This window comes from Macrotis lagotis, chromosome X, assembly GCF_037893015.1.
Source record: "Macrotis lagotis isolate mMagLag1 chromosome X, bilby.v1.9.chrom.fasta, whole genome shotgun sequence".
NCBI classification, from domain to species: Eukaryota; Metazoa; Chordata; class Mammalia; order Peramelemorphia; family Peramelidae; genus Macrotis; species Macrotis lagotis.
The window spans coordinates 31,621,817-31,642,775 of record NC_133666.1 but is presented as its reverse complement, the minus strand read 5'-3'; the positions used below and the strand labels follow the sequence as shown (position 1 = coordinate 31,642,775).

General features: G+C 40.1%; 1 protein-coding gene across 3 annotated transcripts in view; it reads right to left on the bottom strand.

Annotated features, from left to right (window-relative positions):
• Positions 1 to 2,050: 2,050 nt before the first annotated feature.
• The window catches only part of ADGRG4 (adhesion G protein-coupled receptor G4), a 68,047-nt gene continuing 49,138 nt past the window's right edge, over positions 2,051 to 20,959 (bottom strand). For all 3 annotated transcript variants that reach the window (XM_074201077.1, XM_074201079.1, XM_074201078.1), the window contains exons 7-12: positions 14,269 to 14,537; positions 11,902 to 11,980; positions 8,372 to 8,652; positions 4,709 to 4,798; positions 3,783 to 3,941; positions 2,051 to 2,366 (exon numbers count right to left, since the gene is read on the bottom strand). In XM_074201077.1, the coding sequence (XP_074057178.1) occupies positions 2,293 to 2,366; positions 3,783 to 3,941; positions 4,709 to 4,798; positions 8,372 to 8,652; positions 11,902 to 11,980; positions 14,269 to 14,537 (952 nt within the window). In that variant the 3' untranslated portion in view covers positions 2,051 to 2,292. The remainder of the gene's footprint in view (positions 2,367 to 3,782; positions 3,942 to 4,708; positions 4,799 to 8,371; positions 8,653 to 11,901; positions 11,981 to 14,268; positions 14,538 to 20,959) is intronic.

Genomic DNA, 20,959 nt, shown 5'->3' with positions numbered 1-20,959 from the left:
TTGTTCTATTAGAAACAAGGAGGGATGGGAATTCAGGGAAGCCTGGAAAGATTTGCATGACCTTATGCTGAGTGAGATGAGCAGACCCAGAAAAACACTGTATACCCTAACAGCAACATGGGGGTGATGATCAACCTTGATGGACTCGCTCATTCCATCAGTGCAGCAATCAGGGATGATTTGGGGCTGTCTGCAATGGAGAATACCATCTGTATCCAGAGAAAGCACTGTGGAGTTTGAACAAAGACTAAGGACTATTATCTTAAATTTAGGAAAAAAAACTGATCTCTTATTGTCTGATTTTGCTATCTCCTATAATTTGTTTCTTCCTTAAGGATATGATCTCTCTCATCACACTCAATTTGGATCAATGTACAACATGGAAACAAAATAAAGACTGACAGATTGCTTTCTGTGGGGGGTGGGGTGGGGGAGGGAAGTAAGATGGGGGAAAAATTGTAAAACTCAAAATCTTTAAAAATTAAAAAAAGCTTAAACATTGCCCTTGAAACATTCTTTCTATTATTCACAAGTCCAGCTTTGGATATGGCTTTATAAACATATATAATTAACCAATTTAGCCAAGATTAGAAGGAAAACAGAAAACTGGGAAATAATTTTCACAGCAAGGGGGTTCTTATAAAAGTCTCATTTCTAAAATATATAGAGAATTGAATCAAATCTATATGATTACAAGACATTCCCCAATTGATAAATGGTTAAAAGATATGAACAGGCAGTTTTCAGATGAAGAAATTAAAGCTATCTTTAGGTAGTTGAAGAAGTGCTCTAAATCACTATTGATTATAGAATTGCAAATTAAAACAACCATGAGGTACTAGCTCACACCTATCAGATTGGCTAAGATGACAAAAAAAAGGAAAATGATCAATGTTGAAGAAAATGTGGGGAAATTAGAGCATTTTAGAACATTGCAGTTGTGAACTTATCCAACCATTCTGGAGAGCAATCTGGAACTATTCCCCCAAAACAATAAAAAAGCTAGGTTCCTTTAACCCATCAATACCAATACTAGACTTGTATCCAGAAGGATTCATAAAAAAATGAGAAAAGTCTCACATGTTCAAGGATATATATGTAGCGACTCCTTTTATAGAATTAAAGAATTAGAGGTTGAAAAGATGCCAATCAATTGGGAAATGGTTGATCAAGTAACAACATTGTGAGTTGATCAACTCTGATGGATGCAGCTCCTCTTAGCAGTTCAGAGAACATGGGCAACCTTAGGAGACCTACTATGTAAAATGTCATCCATAACTAATAGGGAAAAAACCCCACAGAATGTGAACTTATACCATGTTTGCTTTTTAAAAACTTCTCTTATGTTTTTCCTTCCTATCTCATGGGTTTTTTACCTTTCCCCTTAGTCCTAATCCCCCTTATACAAAATGATAATATGTAAATATGTTAAACACGAAGGTACATGTATCAGACTGTTCGCCACCAGGGGGAGGAGGGAGGGAAGGAAGGGTGGTAGAAAAATGTGTAACATAAATTGAAAATGAATGAATGTTGAAAAAAACTTTTTAAAATAAATAATTTTTAAAATCTTTTTGCTATAAAAAAGATGATACTTGTAAGCAAACTTTTGTAGACTTGGAAAGCTACTGGAAATAAACATCTCTTCCTTCAATATTTGCTACCTAGAATCTGAGCTTTTGCTCTGGATGGTCTCCCTTAAGGTTCTCAGGCCTAATGGTGTCTGTGGAGTGCAAAGAGAATACCTTTTTCCTTGGCAATCATATGTCAATGTGCTTAATAGTGTCATGAGGTTAGTAGCATGGTTTCCAAATCACAGAGGAATAAATTGATAACTGGGAAGTATGTGTCTGACCCAGGATGGGAGAAGGTATAGGAAGAATTGAAATATACTTGTTGGGTTTCTCCTTTTCCAATACTTGCTATCAAACTGAAACTCCAAAATGTGATCAGACCAACCAGAGGAATTCCGAAGTTCATTCTGGCTCAAAGACGCGATGATCCTAGGAAAATTAATGATGTTTTCAGTCCGTTGGTTAATGTATGCATATTAACTCTTTTTATTGGGGAAAAAAACCAACAATAACATTTCTGTGTGCCTTCTTATTTACGTTGCACTTTGAAGACATCTCAGCTGATCCTTACAAATGACCCTGAGATGTAGGAGCTTGTATTGTCTCCGTTTTAGAGATAAAATCACCACCACCACCAACAACAACCACTATATCTCTGAGTGGCCCAAGGAACTGGTCCAGAGTCACACAGCTAATAAATTGTGAGGCAGTCTTCAAATTAACATCTTTCTGTGACTTCAAGTTGTTCCATAACACAAAGCTTTGGTGATGAAATAAAGTCCTCATAGACTTCTGTGGAGTGAATGAAAGCAAGAATTCTCTTAAAAATGGTTATCCTCCTCATCCCAATACCCCTTGTCCCCTCTCCCACTCTTGGGTTGGGGTTTTTGTGTTTTTTGGGGGGGGGTTTTTTGGTCCTAACATCATGGTCTCATCTTACCCAGACCCTATTATGACCACAAAGCACAGATTTACCAACCAGCTTTCTAGGAATAGAATTATACTATGATTGGGGAAACAAGAGGTTTTGTTACACTAACTTTCCCTTTTAAGGTTCCATCACCTTGACTGGCACCTCATTAGGAAGAAACATCAATAAACTGAGTTTAACAGCCTAGCCTAGAAAACAATACAAAATGTATGAGATCAAAAGAACCTTAGAAAACAGAAGGTCTAAATTTATATGGGGGGCCTTGAAATACAGAATGTCAGCATAGAGCTTGGGTTCATGCTTATGACACTATAAATGAAAACATTTGTCCTAGGTGATTTTGAAGTTCCTTTTCAGATTTAAATCTATGCTCCTAAGGATCATTTAAAAGCTGAGAAGCTCAGATTAATTGCGGCAACTAATCTTAGATCCTCAAATGATGGCAAATACACTCTATGGAAAGGTCCTGGAACTTCCCTGAGGGCAGAATGTTTTATAGAATGTCAGATGTCATCATTTTGTTAGGCTTTTGTTGAATTGTTTTTTTTCCTTTGTTTAAGGGAGAATTCAGTGGAGGTAGACAGGGTACATCAAGGAATGACTGGGGCAAGGAAGCCAATTCATCCATGAAACATTTTTAAAAGTACAGAACATCAGGACATCAATTCCACAATCATTAATCAACCCCCCTCATTTCATGGTGAAGAAACTGAGGCCCAGAAAGTTTGGCAAGAACCCTATTCCCCAACCTGGCTCTAAATAATTTCTAATAGTAGGGCTGATCCATTGTTCTTTCAATCCTAGGAGAGTGCAGTAACCCTTTTGTTCTTGTTTCATTCCCTTGTTGGGAAGAAACCATTTTGCAAACTAGAAAGTGATATCCTATTATTATGAGTTACTTTAGCAATATCTTTAGCCTCAGTGTCCAGTCAGTTTTCCTTATAAGGAAAGAAACTCTGCATTTATGACCTTATTAGGACATGCATGTTAATCAGTTGAGCTTCCCCACCCAGCATGGTTTTGGTGGATAAAAATTCTTCCAAGGTTACAAGTTTTATCCATATCTAAATTCACATGAAACATCATAAAATCTCTATAATTTCTTAGTGGATGGAATCTCAAAAGCCATGGAGTCATAAACCATCTAATGATTCCAATTCAACCCCTTCAAATTTCAGATAAGGCCCAGACAACAGTGACTTGTCTAGGTCATATAGGGTAGAATTCCATCCTTCCTTCCCAACCATGGCAAACATTAAGCATGGAATGCTTCTCACGATTTTGGAAATCCATGACCAAATTATGCCTTGGTTCAAGGTCCATGAAAGTAGGCAGACAGGGATTCTGTTTGTTGATGAAGTCTTGGAACTGTGTAACCAATATATCCTCACAGTCCTCCTGGTGCTCATAATTTAGCTCATATCTGCTATTCCCTTCTGAAATGATAGGAAATCAATACATCAATTAAAATTCTAACCTCATGGTTAAGTCGCCTCAAATGAGTCATTTTCTGTGATGACACAGGATATATTATGATGGATGCCATGGGAAAGTAAACATAAATGACTGGCCGAGAGTGCCTGGCATATTTCCTGAGTTGGCTTGAAGTTCAGAAAAGGACTTTTGCCTCTTCCCCCACCCCCAAAATACTAAGCATTCAAAACAATTAAATTCTCAGAAAGACCAGGAGAAAAATCTACATATTGGCTGGGCCCCAAATGGCATAGTTTTCTGTAGTATCTGATATTAAAGCATCAATAAAATTAAAGAATGATAAGGAGCATTGCAATCCAAATGATGGGTTCAGATGACTCAATCATTTTATGTGACCTATCCATCCAGGAAGGCCAGTTTTCAGGTATGCTAGTGAGTCATTTAGATGTGCACCCTTTAGATTTTATAGTACAAGTGATGGAAGGTCCAGCTTAAGTAAAGCAGACCAAAAGGCATCCTGAGAGAATGGAAGGCCAAGCCCTGTCTACCCAAAAGAGAGATTTCATAGCAGTCAAGTGGGCAAAAAAACCTCATTTGTCCATTTGAGTTGCTGCTGGTCCCGCTGCAAGTCCAAATCCCAGTTCCAAGAGAATATATGGGGGGGAAAAGGCAAAAAACCTAAGTTTGTGCCAATAGTGATTCTAAAAGAAGTCATATGTTAAGTTAAAAAAAATAAGCTTGACCATTATTTAGGTCCCAGGTGTCTTACCTGAGTTAATCAGTTGCACACATGTGTACCTTAACAACTGTTTCCTCATATCTTCCTTGAGTAGACAGTGGAAGATAAAGATAACAAATCCTATATCCGCAAAGATAGACAAAGGAAGCGTTAGTGTGTCCACCAGCTCCATCTCACCAATGTGCCAGTAGAGTATTAGTGTTGGCCCATGCCATTGTAGGTAAATAGGTAGGTTTTCAAATGTGAGATTGGGGGACAGACTCTGTTGTTGGGGATTCTCTTTGACAGGGATTCTCCCACAAGTTCCTTTGTTTCCTCCCCCCTCTTGCCTTGCTTACACAGCCTGGTAAAGTAATGGATTTAGAAAAAGACCAGGTTTAGTTAATATAAGTAGGTTACTATAATTCTGTATAACTTATTGGGCATTCTACTTCTTGAGGCCCCAGGTTTCTGACCTAAGCCCAGGTCTCATTTATCAAATGAGGAGGGGGTTAGTCTAAATGATTTCTAAGGAAAGGGTGTTAGTGACCCTTTCCAGAATCTGTAAACTTAGGATAACATGACTTATTATTTCTCAAACTCGGACAAAGCTGAGTCCCATCACTAACCCTGGCTACCTGAGGCCAACTCTCCCCCAACTCCATCTCCCGTGGACCCTGAAAGCTCTTCAACCTTGCCCCTATGGGATCCTTACCTCAATGGTAAGGTATCTGGTATAACCTTCATTTTGTGGACACAGAAATTGAGCAAAAAAGACAAACTCTGACCAAGATGAACACAGGAAAACTTGTGACTTAGGTGACCCTCACCACCTTTGGATTCCATAGCCTCTGAGGTCCCTTTTACATGCTCCCACTCACTTTCTATTTTTCCTCTCTCATTTCCTAACACCAGCCCCCATTCCTCCCCCATCTGTCTGTCTCATTACCTTCCTCTGTCTTTTTCTTTGTCTCTCTCTGCCCATGTTCTCGATCTCTGTCTCTGTGCCTATTTTCTGTTTGTTCACTCTATCTATTTTTGGACAGAAGATGTGGTGTTGGCTCACCTTCTACCAATGGTCACTTCTCTTTAGGTGTTTTCTCCTCCTAACCATATCCTGCTTACTTTAAAAGAATGACTGTGAAGATCAATTTAGATAATGGTATAAAATAGGATACAAAAATAAACCATCAATTGTGAGGCCTAACTACATTTACCATTTGCCTTTGTTATTTTGAATGTAATGGCTTTGGGTTTTTTTTTTTTAAATGAGAGTGCTTGAATTTCTAAAGAGTCTGAAAAGACACCTTACTAATATGGTTGAATGGGGTGGGATATATGGTGAGATCCCTTGTCTGAGCCTCACTTTCCCTCATCCATAAAGTAAGGAAGTTATTGCAGGATGCCTTTCGAAGTGGGTTTTGACAAACCCCCCTCTGCTCATTTTCATCTTTGAAAAGGAGATGCCCTCTCTACCAGGGAAATTCCCAAAATAGACCTTGTCCTGTCTCTTTTGGACCTGCGTGACCTGTATTGAAGAGGTTTTATCTAGTTGGGTAGGGAAAGGATATTTGCTAAACACTTTCCCTTATCTGGTTGATTTTTTCCTTTAAGTCCTAATATTGTTCTCTGTTTTTGCTTGTTTTTATTATTGCTTTTGCAAGGCAATGGGTTAAGTGACTTGCCCAGGGTCACACAACTAGGTAATTATTAAGTGTCTGAAGTTAAATTTGAACTCAGGTCTTCCTGACTTCAGGGTCTGTGTCCTATCCACTGTACCACCTAGCTCTCCCCTAATAGTGTTTTCCTAAATAATTTTTCCGTTTCCCTTCCCCTTTCTCTCTCCATGAGACCTAAGTTCAAAATCTCCTTAGGTCATACCTGGACTCTGAGAAGCACTGTGGTTTCAAGGTCAGCCAAGATTTCCTGCCTTCTCAGAAAAAAACAAAACAGAAGGAGAGGGGGCTTGGTCAGGGTGGGAGTAGCAGCTGGCTACATTATTAGTTCATAAAATTTAACTCTTCCATGGAATCAGAATGTTAGAACTGGAATTCTTGTTGTCTGCAAGGCTACTGTTGCTTCCCAGCCTACCACCCTCCTTAGTGGGGAAGCTGGGATAGGGTTATGGTCACTGAGGCTCCATTTTGAATCATTCAGTTTGTCTGTCCTTCCCAGACTGAGAATGTTAGAGGTAAAAGCTCACTTGCCCTAAAATGATTATAACATTATTGTTTCCCCCCAACCACCCATTATGGGTGGGAAAGCAGATCTAGAGAGGAGGGGAATGTTTGTCAAGGCTAGACTAAGTAAATAAAATTCATTCTCCTCCAAGAATCAAAATATTAAAGCTGAAAATCAAATTAGCTTTAGAATTATTATATCCTTACTATTTCTTCACCCTCCTCCTACTCATTGGCAAGTGGGGAAACTGAGATTCAAGAAAGGGGTCAGTGATTATCAATGCCAGTTAGACTACAACAATCTTCACAATGAATAAAAATGTTAAAATTGGAATGCACACCTGCTCTAAGAGAAGGACTGTATCTATACCCCTGCTTTTCCCCTACCCCTCTTACAGGTGAAGAAACTGAGACCCAGGAAGGGAAGGGCAGTGGATGTTAAGGTTACACTTAGAATCCTCTACTTCATCCTCTTCACAGAATGAGAATGTTAAAGCTGGAACTCTCATTTGCCATAGAATGTTTTCATTATTGTTTCCTCAGTCACCTCTCCACCCCATATAACCGATGGGGAAACTGAAGCTTGGGTTTGGAAGGAGAGTGGTGTCAAGGCTACACTTAGAATCATCTAGTTCTTTTCCTTCACATAATGAGAATGTTAGAACTGGAACTCTCACTAGCCCTACAATGACTAAAACTATTGTTGTTTCTTCCTCCCCACCCTGCTCGAGCTACACAGGCACACAGGGGCAGTGGTTATATCAAAAGATTTCAGGTAACTCATAGCAACCTAGTAAAGCCAAGCATTCTTCCTACTTCTCCAGCTCCCAGTGGAATAACAAAAGTCAATTTGCTAAGTCTGCTGTCATTCCCCCTACCCTACCATCTTCAACCATGCGTCAGATTAAAGTGACGGCAGGCTAATAAAATGAATTTCAAGAAATGCTAGAAAATCTATACTGTGGCTTGGACAACAATTGCTTTTCAGACTTCTCCACATTCCCTTGAATAATTAGGTGGTTCAAATCTCCAACATCTAACAGATGCCAAGTTGTCAGGTCAAACCGATCAATAGATACTTTTCATTTGGCATACAATGGTGGCAGCTCCCTTGCCTTTGAAAATATCAGACCTCTACTAATGGCCTTCTCTGATGCTTCATCATGTCATGTTCTCCAAGCCTAGTAGCCTTGGAGAACATATACATTCTGGTAGGTCTCAGTTAATAAGCCTGGCCAGACTGAGAGTGTGGGCCCAAGGACCAGCCCTTTTCTCTGGCTGCACAGAACAATGAATCTTTCAGCCATAGTAAGGCTCAAGACCTTTTTCTAAGTGTTTGCAGTGACATCGCAGGTGGTAATGGCCAAAAGAATCGATCACCTTGCAGCCAATCAGCTGATGACTTTGAAACATAATAGACATGTGACTATTCTTTATGGAAGCTGATGGGTATTTATAACAATAAGAGCTGGTGTTTCTTATAAAGTTCTCCCGGTTCCCAAAGCACTTTATATAGGCCAACTCATAGGATTACCTTGTGTTATGTTAGAAAGAGAAAAGAGACACAAAAAAATGATCCTCATGGGTCCCCGGGCAAAGAAAGCCAGGCCCCAGGTGAGCCCCATCAAGAAGGTGAGGCTGCTTGTACTCTTCAGATCATGCAGTATCATCTTTGTCCAAGTTTTATACTTCTGCCAATGAATGGAATTGATTTGGCAAAAAATGATTAAGAAGATGGAGACATTTATGAGAAATATGAGGCAAAAGTAGCCCACGATGGTGAAGTAAAAGATAAAATTGTCTTGAAACCAGCATCTGTGGAAGAAAGAAGGCAAAGAGGAAAATATGTCAGAGAAAAACAGAACTATTCCATCAGAACCCAAAACAATCTTTAAAATCATCAGATCTTGAATAACCTCCCTCTACCATATTACAAAAGAGGAAAATGAGGCTTAGAGAGAAGGAATAATTTGCCTAAAGTCACATACTGGATCTCAGGTCTTCAGACTGCCAGACTAGGGCTGCACTATGACAATGGGATTTATGACCAATGACCTCATATTTATTATAGGATATGATTGAATGGAAGACCTTTGAAGTCCAACACCCCACCCTGTTGTCATAGGGGTGAAATCAAGGCCCAGAGAGGGTTAAGTTGCTTGTCTCAGGTTATCCAAGTGGTCCAGGTCTGGGAACACTTAGTCCACTGCTTCTGCCACTAGTAGATGAATGGTGGCAAGTAGCCATCTGAATAACACAGAACTGGCTCCTTCTTGAAAGGAAGGAGGAAGGAAGGGAGGGAAGAAGAAAAATGTGAAGCTCAAAACCTTACCCACAAAATGATTGTTGAAAACTACCTTTTCATGTAGTTGGAAAAATAAATAAAATATTTTTTTTTATAAAAAGAAAGGAAGTTCACTCTCTGAGTTGGAAAGGTTTTCAGAGGCTTTCTAAACATAACTGAAAAGTTGATTCTTAAACTTCTTCTTGGAGATATACAGTAAGGGAGGAAAGCACTGCCCCAAAGTTAGCCCATTCCACTCTGGGACAGACCAGAGTCCTAAGAAAAATGAGCCTTACAAATCTGCTTCCTTATAATTTCTACCAATCTCTGCTCCTATTTCTGCCCCTAGGGCCCAATAAAACAAGTTGGATTCCACTCCATTGTCTTGGGTACAGTAAGACTGTCAACAGTAATGAAAACACAATGGGAGGAGAATTGAGGAGGAACATGTTGTGTTATGTGAATTTCAAGCCTCCCACTATAGCTGTGACAGGGACAAAGGGAACACTGGGCCCTTAGGGGGTGATGGACGGTGTTTTTCTATTAAGAAGTGTGCAATGGTGCATGTGTAACATCTCCAATTACTAAACAGAGGCATTCATTAATCATCTCTCTGTTGTGGGACAAGGGTACAAGACCAATTTAATATAAGAACCAACACTCTCGTAGCCTGCAGGCTCCCCTTTCCTACTCTGCAGACCCACAAAACAACTTTTATATCTCACTTTAAGGTTTTTTGAAGCCTCTCTCACACATCTCCACAGTACCAATTCTCATTTTACAAATGAGGAAATTGAGACAGAAAGAGAAACTTAGACACCATGCTATATTTTCAAGTATTAGCAATAACAACAGCCACAACAATAAAAGCTAACATTTATTTAGCCCTGTGTACTACATTGTGCAAAGTAAGCACTTAGTTCTGGGAGGCAGGTGCTATTATTATCATCCCCATTTTACAGATGAAGAAACTGAGGTAAACTAGGTAAAGTGATTTACCCAGAGTTAGGCATCTAGTAATATGTTTCTGAGGCTTGCTTTGAATGTATATCTTATTGACTCAAGGCTGGACACTATCCATTGAGTCACCTAGCTGTACCCTCAAGACTTTCATGAGGGTAATATTATCTAGAAGAGAAGGGTGAGACTTGGTTTGTTTGGTCTCAGCAACCAGAATTAGCAACAGTGGAACTGAAGGTTGCAAAGAAGCAAATGTAAGTTTGATATGAGAGAAACTCTCTAACAATGAAGCACACAATGTCCCAGAGTAGGATGGACTATTTCAGAGGTGACAAGTCTGCACATGTGTAGAGGGGATCCCTGAACAGGTAGGGGGGGTTAGACTACCAATGTCTCTCTGCGGTAGCTTTAGGAAGGTCAGACCCTGCTAGATCATCCTTTATGTTTGATAGAGTCAAATGAACTCAAGACTTGGAATCAGAAAACATGAGTGTGACCAGACTCAGCTAGCTCCCTTAGACAAATCTATCAGCTTCTCAGTTTCCTCAATGCCTCGGAGAATTAAGATGAGATTACAGCAGATCTGCTCTGGAAGAGGGTGTTTTCACACCAAGAGTTCCCACACACACAGGCTATAAGAAATAGTAAGACTCTACCATGGGATTTCTCTAATGACATTGTTCTTTCTACTCTTATCCTGCGTTCTCAATAGCAGAGCCCAAACTCCCTCTGAAGAAAGGGAGCCTATAGGATATATCTATTATCTGAGGTCTGGTCTAGCTGTGTTTGAAGAAGGGTGGTATCAGAGTCTAGAGAGTTGAGTTCAAGTCCCTCCTCTGTGTGACCACTCCATTGATTTTCCTGGACTAGGTTAATCTAAAAGAGCTGAAGCTTTGGAAGGGAAGCTGGGCTCCAATAGACATGAGAAGTTGTCAGTCAGCATTTACTTTCCTCTAGTACAGGCTAATCTACTTTCTCCCAAGGCAACCCTCTCCACTTTAGTTAGATCTAACCGTTTGAACCTTTTTTCTTTTCATCAAATTGAAATTTCTGTCTCTGAAAATTTCTACCTATTATTCCTTTTTCTGCCCTCTGGTGCCAAGTAGAGTCAGGTTAAGAGGCCTTCTCTCAAACATTTAATAACTGACATTCAAAACTAACAGTTATGTAGTATTTTACATATATAGGATAAAAAGATCATACATAGAGACCTGGAGGGGCCTCAGAAGTCATCTTTTTTACATAAAGAAATAGAGGTTCAGAGAAGGTCATATGACTTGCCCAGGGTCACGCTGCTTTTAGGAGTCTAAGGCAAGATTCAAACCCTGGTTTTCCTGGTTCTAGGTTCAGTATTTTGTCCACTAAATCTTCACGGCTTTTACTAAAAGGCAGCTATGATGATATGCTCCCCAAGACTCCTCTTCCTCAGGCTAAGCATCTGGGGATAGTTCCTTTTAGCCAATATCAAGGCCCCTTTACCATCCCCAGTCCAACTAAAATGTGGCTTCCAGGACTAAATTCAGCATTCGAAGTGTGGTCTGACTCATGTATCCCCAGCCCTGGTCAGACCACTATAACTTGGTAGGAAGGCCTGGTGATTGGGGAGTGAAGAATGGAACAGAGTGGTAGGGTTGGGGCAGTTGTGTTTTGTCCCAGAGGAGAGAGAATTGACCTAATCAAGGAAATCAGTCCTCCTTGAACTACTAAAATCTGGGAGACCAGATTGCCACTCACTTTATTCAACAGAAAGGCCCAGTACATGCCTACCCTTTACTTGCCTCCACAGTTTTCATTCATTCAATCAAAACATTTATACTTACAATCTTGTGGATTCCTTCAAAAAGCCATAAAATTCCCTATTCTTGAGGAGGCTGATCCCAATGATGCCTGCAGGTATTCCTAGTGGGGAAGAAGAGTTGGGAGGGGTGAACAAAAAACCAGATTAGGCAGGAACAGAGAAGAAAGAGCATACCTTAAGAAACCTCCTGCCATATTCAATGAGTCACAGATGGATGGGCATCTGAACACCATTGTTTATGGATTCTCCAAAAACTAAACATCCTGAGGAGGAGGTTTCCAATCTGCTAACAGAAACAGTGGGCCAATGGCTCAAATGTAGCACCCACAGTTTATTATATTATAAACAGCAGCCATGTCAAAAAGCAACTTGGCAGAGGGTACTTGGGGATGTGGATTTTCATCAAGTATTTCTTCCTCTAAAGTAGCGTTCCCCAGTTTTCTCCTGGAACACTGCTTCCAGGCAGGCCCTTGTGCCTCAAGAGGCCTGCAAGGTCACCTTGGAAACAAGGGAATAATCAACTCACCAGGTAATCATTTGAGTGCTCTTTTAGCCTCAGTCTCCCTTAGCTATAAAATGGGTATAATAATCCTGAGAGATAGCATGGCCTGGTGAGCCAAGGACTGAACCTGAATCCAAGTCCTGCCTCTAACTGGTTGTGTGAACAGGTGCGGTGGGGTTAGACTATCACAGATGCATTACTGACCTACCTCAGAAACTACCATAGTTTTCTACATGAGGAATTTCAATGAAATCACAGACCAAATAAAAAAATCTTTTAAGACTGTTTTTCTTGTCCCCAAAACTTTGAGATCATACTTTTTTTGTACCTACTTATAGAATATCAGATTTTAAAGATAACTAGAGAGCATCTAGTTCAATGACTTCATTTTACAGAAAAGGAACCTGAGGCCTGGAGAGAAGAAGGTTACACACAGCTAGAAAAGGGCAGAAGACAGGACTAGAGCCCAACTCTCTTGATTCTAAAACCAATATGGACAAAACCACTGTAACTAAGATCAAAAGAAATGTATCAAACTGGGGAACAATCTTTACAACTAATATTTCTGACAAAGGACTCATTTCTAAAATATATAGAGAACGGAGTCAAATTTTCAAAAAAACAAACCAGTCCCCAATTGACAAATGGTCAAAGGATACGCAAAGGCAATTTACAGATGAGGAAATCAAAGCGATCCACAGTCATATGAAAAAATTACTCTAAATCACTACTTATTAGAGAAATGCAAATTAAAGCTTCTCTAAGGTACCACCTCACACCTCTCAGACTGGCCAATATGACCAGAAGGGACAATGATCAATGTTGGAAGGGATGTGGGAAATATGGGACACTATTGCATTGTTCATGGAGCTGTGAACTCATCCAACCTTTCTGGAGAGGAATTTGGAATTATGCCCAAAGGGCAACAAAAATGAGCATACCCTTTGATCCAGCAATGCCACTACTGTCTCTACCCTGAAGAGATGATGAAAAAGGATAAAACATCACTTGTACAAAAATATTCATAGCAGCCCCGGTTGTGGTGGCAAAGAATTGGAAATCAAGTTAATGTCCTTCAACTGAGGAATGGCTTAGCAAACTGTGGTATATGTATGTCATGGAACACTATTGTTCTATTAGAAACCACGAGGGATGGGAATTCAGGGAAGCATGGAAGGATTTGCATGAGCTGATGCTCAGTGACTTGAGCAGAACCAGAAAAGCATTGCACACCCTAACAGCAACATGGGGGCAATGATCAACCTTGATGGACTTGCTTATTCCATCAGTGCAGCAATCAGGCACAATTTTGGGTTATCTGTAATGGAAAATACCATCTGTATCCAGAGAAAATAGTCAGAAGGTAAGTATCCAAGAAAGTATAATTAGTAAATAGTAGCACTGCTAAAAAAAACACTGAAGCTACCATATAAATTCAGGTCTCTTGACTCCAAATCTAACATATTTTCCCCTATGCTTTTCTTTTAGAAGGCAGTCCAATTTAGTGGAAAGAGCACTGTACTTAGAGTAAGGAAAAATCTATCAAATGAGGATAATTATCTTTAACACTCATGTCTCACCTTGTCAGTTCCCTGCTCATGGAGTGGCCTTTGTTCCTTCTTACCTTTAGGACAAAATACACTCTTGAGCACTCTTCACTAGCTGCCTCCAACCTATCTTTCCAGGCTAATTATACACATCCCCCTCCTCTTTACACATCTCATTTTCAGGCAACCTGGACATCTCCCTGTTTTCTGAACAATTTTCTATCTGCCCTTTTGGTCTTTCACGGAGTCCTTTGTAAACACTGCAGCACACTACAAATGAGACTTAGGAAGGCACTTTAATGGAGGGACAATGGAGGAACAGCTCAAGAGCCAAACTTACCCCAGCCAATAATGCAAACTTTAAAGATGTAATTTTTCATATAGATTTTGAAGACTTTGAACAGTGCAAGGTACATGTGAACAGCTTGCAGACCCATCCAAGTAAAGGAGGAGAGCAGAAAATAATGAAGCATCACAGCCAAGGTGACACAGAAGCTAGAGTTATCAAAAATCAAGAACCAGGAACTAGCCAGAAATGATATGTTCAACATCAGCAAGGCGGCACACAAATTGAGCAGGATTTTAGATGCACTATCTTGATGAAATGTGCTGAAAGGGAAAAAAATGAGTAGAATTTAGTAGGAGTTTCTACACATTTCTTTGGCTAGCTTTTCAAGTGCTATTGATTTGTGTTTGTTTCTTTCTTTTAATATCAGTTATTTCTAGTTATCCTGCCCCCCCTTAATCAATGAGTCTTACTCTCCAATGCAGATTCGTAGCCTCTTGGGTTCTGCACCTCTTGGTCAATCAGTCTGATGAACTAGACTTTTTCATTGCATAAAATATGTAGGATTATAAAAGAAACAATTGCATTGAATTCGGTTGTCAAAATATTCTTAAACAAATTCGTGTACCCCAGATCAAAAGTCCTTAGGCTATAACAATGGCCAAAAGAAAAGAAAAAAAATCAGTTAAGAAAAAGCAGGACACATGTTGTTTGCATCTGCTCTGTCTACCAGAATTCTACACTGATAGTTCCCCATTTCTCAAAAGAAAAAAGGAAGCTCCATTTCCTCATCTAGTCTATAAGACCAAGACTGATCATTAGAATTACAAAGTATTCATTTTTAAATGGTTTTCATCTGGTACTCATCCTTTTTTAGTGCAAACATGCAATTTCATCTGTGTGGAAGCACTTTTGGTATAGACATTCCCTCCAGTGCTGTAGGGCTGCAACAGGTCTATAAATTTACCATCTTAGGGGCAGCTAGGTTGCACAGTGGATAGAGCACTGACCCTGGAGTCAGGAGTACCTGAGTTCAAATCTGGCCTCAGATACTTAATAATTACCTAGCTGTGTGGCCTTGGGCAAGCCACTTAACCCCACTGCCGTGCACAAAAAAACCCTAAAAAAATAATTTACCATCTTAGACACTTAGAAGCTAAACAAGGAATCCTACAGAGGCAAGATTTGGTCCCAAGCCTTCCTGACTCTATCTCATCATGTTTGTCTCTCTTCTACATTATACTTGTAGAATACACACACACACACACACACACACACACACACACACACACACATAAATATATAGACATATATATTTGAAGATAATGCATATATACATGTTTTATGTATATCATGCATATATAAAGATCCATCTATACATATTTGTACACACATTTTTGTCATTCAGTCATTTCCATTGTGTCTAACTCTTCATAACCCCATTTGAGGTTTTCTTGACTTCTTCTCCAGTTCATTTTACAGATGAGGAAATGGAGGCAAGCAGGGTGAAAAGAGATTTAACTCAGGAAGATGAGTCTCCCTGACTCCAGGCCCTGCACTCTCTGAACTATGGCGCCATCTAGTCGATATACATATACATTCCTATATGTAAAATATACATGCAAACATACATGTAAGGCAGTATAATATAATCAACAGAACATGGAACTTAGTGCAGGTCGGCTTGGAATTAGGATTCTGCCTTCAATACTCAACAGTTGTATGATCTCTGGATAAGTCACCTTCCTCTTTTATGTGTCCTCTGCAAAATGGGATTGATCATATTCATTTCTCCCACCTCACAAACCTTCACTAGAAGGCGCTGATGTGAACTATGACTAGGATTTTACAGTATAGAATGGAATGGAAAAGCATTGTAAAAGCACTTTGTAAGTGAAATGGTTCATTGCACTGGTCAGAGTTTGGAGTTACTTTCTTTTACAATTTTATAATCACTGTATACATTATTTTCCTGTTTCTTCCTGCACTTTGCATTAGTTCATACAAGTCTTCTCAGTATTCACTGAATCTGAACCATTTGTCATTTCTTGTGGTACAAAAAAATTTTCCATTTCATTACTATTAATGTAATCAACATTAATATTAATAACAATATCTTAATTTGATTAGACAAATCTTCCCAGTATTATCTAAATCTGAACCATCTGTCACTTCTTGTGGTACAAAAAATTTTCCATTTCATTGCTATTAATGTAATCAATGTTAATATTAATAACAATATCTTAATTTGATTAGACATTTCCCAAATGATGGGCACCCCACCCACCCACACATCCACATACTTAGTTTCCCATGAGTTTTTTTTTTTGCTGCTATTAAAACAGCTACTAAAAACATTTTTGAATATTTTTTTTCCTCTTTCTTTATTATATAGAACTAGAAGTAGCATACGTGAAACCAAAAGGTATACACAATTTAGAGACTTTGGGGTATAGTTCTGAATTGCTTTCCAGAATGGTTGGATCAATCTACCAACAGTATGTTTTCCTGGAGCCCCTTCAACATTTGTCATTTTCCATTTATTTCATTTTTGCCAGTCTGATGAGGATAAGATGGAACCTCAGATTGCTTATAATTTGCATTTCTCTTAGTATTAGTGAGTTGAAATTTTTTTCCAATATGGTGACTAATAACTTTAATTTTCTTCTTTTGGGGGTCGGAGCCAAGATGTCGACAAGAGTGGAGGGTATCCTAGGAGCTCTCTCATATATCTTTGAAACTAAGGACTTTAACTAAATTTTCGAGAGGCAGAACCCACAGAGGGACCCAGTGAGGCAGTGCTCCTACTCAAGGTAACCTGGAAAAGAGCAGAAAGGCTCTGCTCCCCAGGGTCAGAGGGGCGGCCCGCCAGAAGGGTGGCCCGCCAGAGTGAAAGAACTTCAGCCTCCTGAAGGCAGCCCCAGGGCGCTGGAAGTCGCTGCTCCCAGCAGCGTGGGAGTTTCCTGACCTGAGCCCCGGGGAGCACAGGGCACAAAGTGGGGGACCAGCGGGGGACCTCTGCCAGAGCGAGCACGTGGAGCCCAGCCATCAGGGCACACAGCAAGCTGCCTGGTCACTGCATTCCAGATCCAGGAAACAGAAGCAGGCGGAGCCCGTAAGCAGGTGCCCCCAGGGCATGAGTCCATTGAACTGAGGGAGGGGAGTGAAAAGAGAGAGACTGCCAAGCTCTGTCCTCTGCCCCTGGAACAGGACTCAGGGGCTCTGACCACATTCAGATCCTGATTGCAGTCTAGGCCCCCCCGGAAGAGCAGCAGGGCCCCCCCTCCACCTCAGCCCCGTGGCAGAGGGGGGCGCATATGGTCATTCACAGACCAGGAGGGAGGACAGAGCCTCACACACTGAGACCCTTGTGGGAGTGTCCGAAAAGCTCAGGAAGCACCCCCAAAAACAGGCGCAGGCTGGGAAAAATGAGCAAGCAGAGAAAAAAGAGGAACACAATTGAGAAATATTTTGCAAATGAGCCCAAGAAGGATCAAAATACTCAGTCTGAAGATGAGGAAGCACAAGCTCCTGCATCTAAAGACTCCAAGAAAAACAGAAATTGGGCTCATGCTATGACAGAGATTAAAAAAGACTTTGAAAATCAAATGAGGGAGTTAGAAGAAAAACTGGGAAAAGAAATGAGAGAGATGCAGGAAAAACATGAAAATGAAGTCAGCAGCCTAGACAAGGAAATCCAAAAAAATGCTGAAGAAAATAGCATGCTAAAAACCAGCTTAGGTCAAATGGATAAAACAGTTCAAAAAGTTATTTAGGAGAAGAATGCTTTAAAAATCAGAATGGGCCAGATGGAAAAAGAGATAAGAAAACTCTCTGAGGAGAACAAATCCTTCAGACAAAGAATAGAATTCAGGGAGATTGATGAATTTTCCATAAATCAGGAATCAATACTTCAAAACCAAAAAAAATGAAAAATTAGAAGAAAATGTGAAATATCTCATTGAAAAAACAACTGATATGGAAAACAGAGTAGGGAAAGATAATTTAAAAATTATTGGAATACCTGAAAGTCATGATCAGGAAAAGAACCTTGACATCATTTTCAAAGAATTACTACAGGAAAATTGCCCTGATATCCTAGAAGCAGAGGGCAAAATAGAAATGGAGAGAATCCACCGATCCACCCCCCCCAGAAAGAGATCCCAAAAATCCAACCCCTAGGAATATCATAGCCAAGTTCCAGAACTCCCAAGTCAAAGAGAAAATATTACAAGCAGCCAGAAGGACACAATTCAAATATTGTGGAGCTGCAGTCAGGATCACACAGGACTTAGCAGCAGCTACATTGGAAGCTGGTAGGGCTTGGAATATAATATACCGGAAGGCAAAAGAGCTTAGAATGCAACCGAGAATCAACTACCCAGCAAGGCTGAATGTCCTCTTCCAGTGAAAAAGATGGACTTTCAATGAACCAGGGGAATTTCAAATGTTCCTGTTGGAATGGCCAGAGCTGAACAGAAGGTTTGATCTTCAGATACAGGATTCAGGTGAAGCATGGAGTTTGGAGGAGAGGGGGAAAATATGAGGGACTTAATGATGATGAACTGCATGTATTCCTGTATAGAAAAGGGACTCTGATAATACTCATACGAACCTTCTCAGTTAATAGAGCAGGTAGAGGGAGCTTTTATAGTTGAAGCACAGGAGAAAGCTGAATTCGAGATAAAATATGGTGTAAAAATGGAGTCAATAGCAAAAAAGGGAAATGTAATGGGAGAAAGAAAAAGGAGAGGGGGAACAGGCCAAGATATTTCATATAATAAGATTTCTCTTTATTATAATGAGCTATTGCAATGATATGGAAGGGGGGAAGGCAAGGGGGAACAAGGGAATCTTCGCTCTTATCCGAGGTGGCTAGGAGAGGAAACAGCATATATACTCAATGGGGTATAGGCATTTGGAATAAGAAGGAGAGAGGGGGGGACAGGGGGAAGGGGGGGATGTGAGTGATGGAGGAGAGGATGGACCATGGGGAGAGAGTGGTCAGATATAACACATTTTCTTTTTTACTTATTGCAAGGGGCTGGGATTGGATGGCCTGTCCAGGATCACAAGGCCAGGTGGATTCTGGGCCTAAGGGGAGGTATGGGGGCTCGGGGCCTCTTGGCCCCAGGGCCGGGGATCTGTCTGCTGCACCACTCAGCTACCCTACAGCAGAGTCAGAGTGAAAGGAGAGACAAAATATAGTACATGATAGTGGAGAAATACGGAAAGGAGGGAGTTGCGATCATCAATGGCAACACTGGAAAAATATGGAAAGTAATTTTTGTGATGGACTTATCATAAAGAATGTGATCCACACACGACCGAGTTGTTGATGTTGGAGCAAAGACTCAAGCACATCTTTTATTATTATTATTATTTTGGGGGTGGTACAGGGCAAATGGGGATGGGTGGCCTGCCTGGAGCCACATAGCAGGGTGATCCTTGGGTGTCTGAGGCCGGATTTGGCCCCGGGTGCTCCTGGCTCAAGGACCAATGCTCTGTCCACCACCCAGCCACCCCTACTATTATTACTATTTTATTTTATTTTGGGTCTTTTTTTTCTTTTTTCTTTTTGGTTTTTGCAGGGCAGTGGGGTTCGGGTGGCTTGCATATCACACAGCTGGGTGATTGTTGGGTGTACGGGGCCAGATGTGGGCTCCGGTGCTCGTGGCTCCAGGGCTGGTGCTCCGTCCATTGCTCCACCCGGACATACCTATAATTATTACTATTATTTTTTTTAATTTTAATTTTTTTCTCTCCCCTTTATTTTATCGCTGAAGCAAGTCTATATTTATGGGGGGAGGGGGTATCTCGTTCACTCTTTTTTTTTCTTGCAAGGCAAATGGGGTTAAGTGGCTTGCCCAAGGCACAGCTAGGTAATTATTAAGTGTCTGAGGGCGGATTTGAACCCAGGTACTCCTGACTCCAAGGCCAGTGCTTTATCCACTGCGCCACCTAGCCGCCCCTCTCGTTCACTCTTAAACAAGAATATTTTACTAATGTAAAAATAACATTAATTGTACAAAATGAGAATAAATATTAAATTAAAAAATAACAAAAGTGATTGCTCATTTGGAACTTGCTTCAAAAATCATTAAACTGTGCATAACCTTTATTTAGTAATGCTACTGTGCCCCAAGATCAAAGAAAAAAGGGAAAAGATTCCTGTGTATGTAATTATTAATAGTAGTTCTTTTTGAAATAGCAAAGAATTTGAACTAAAAGAGTTCAGTTTCAGAGAAACTGAAAGATCTACTGTAGAATATATAAACAAATTCTAGAATTTGGGACATTATTATACCCTAAAATAAGAAAATGTATGGGAAAGACATATATAAGTGAATAGACATGATAGAGTGAAATGAGCAAAACTAGAAGAGTAATGTATATAATAAAATTATAAAAACAATTTTGAAAGGCTTAAGAATGCTGATCAATGTAATATCCAATCATGATTCTAGAGGACTAAGAGGTAATGTCATAGAGGTCATGGACATTTTTTGGATACAGTCAATGTGGGAATTTGTTTTGCTTTACTATACATATCTGGTATAAGATCTTTGTTTCTCTTTTCCCTAAAGGGGAAGGGACATGTTAGGGAAAAAAGAAAATGAGAGAAAGAAAGACTATGGATCATTGAAACAACTTTGTGTGTATATGCAAGCATAGAGAAAAGAACAGAAAAGCTGGATAGCTTTGAAAGCTACTGTTGAATTTAATATGTTCAAAAAGAAAACTA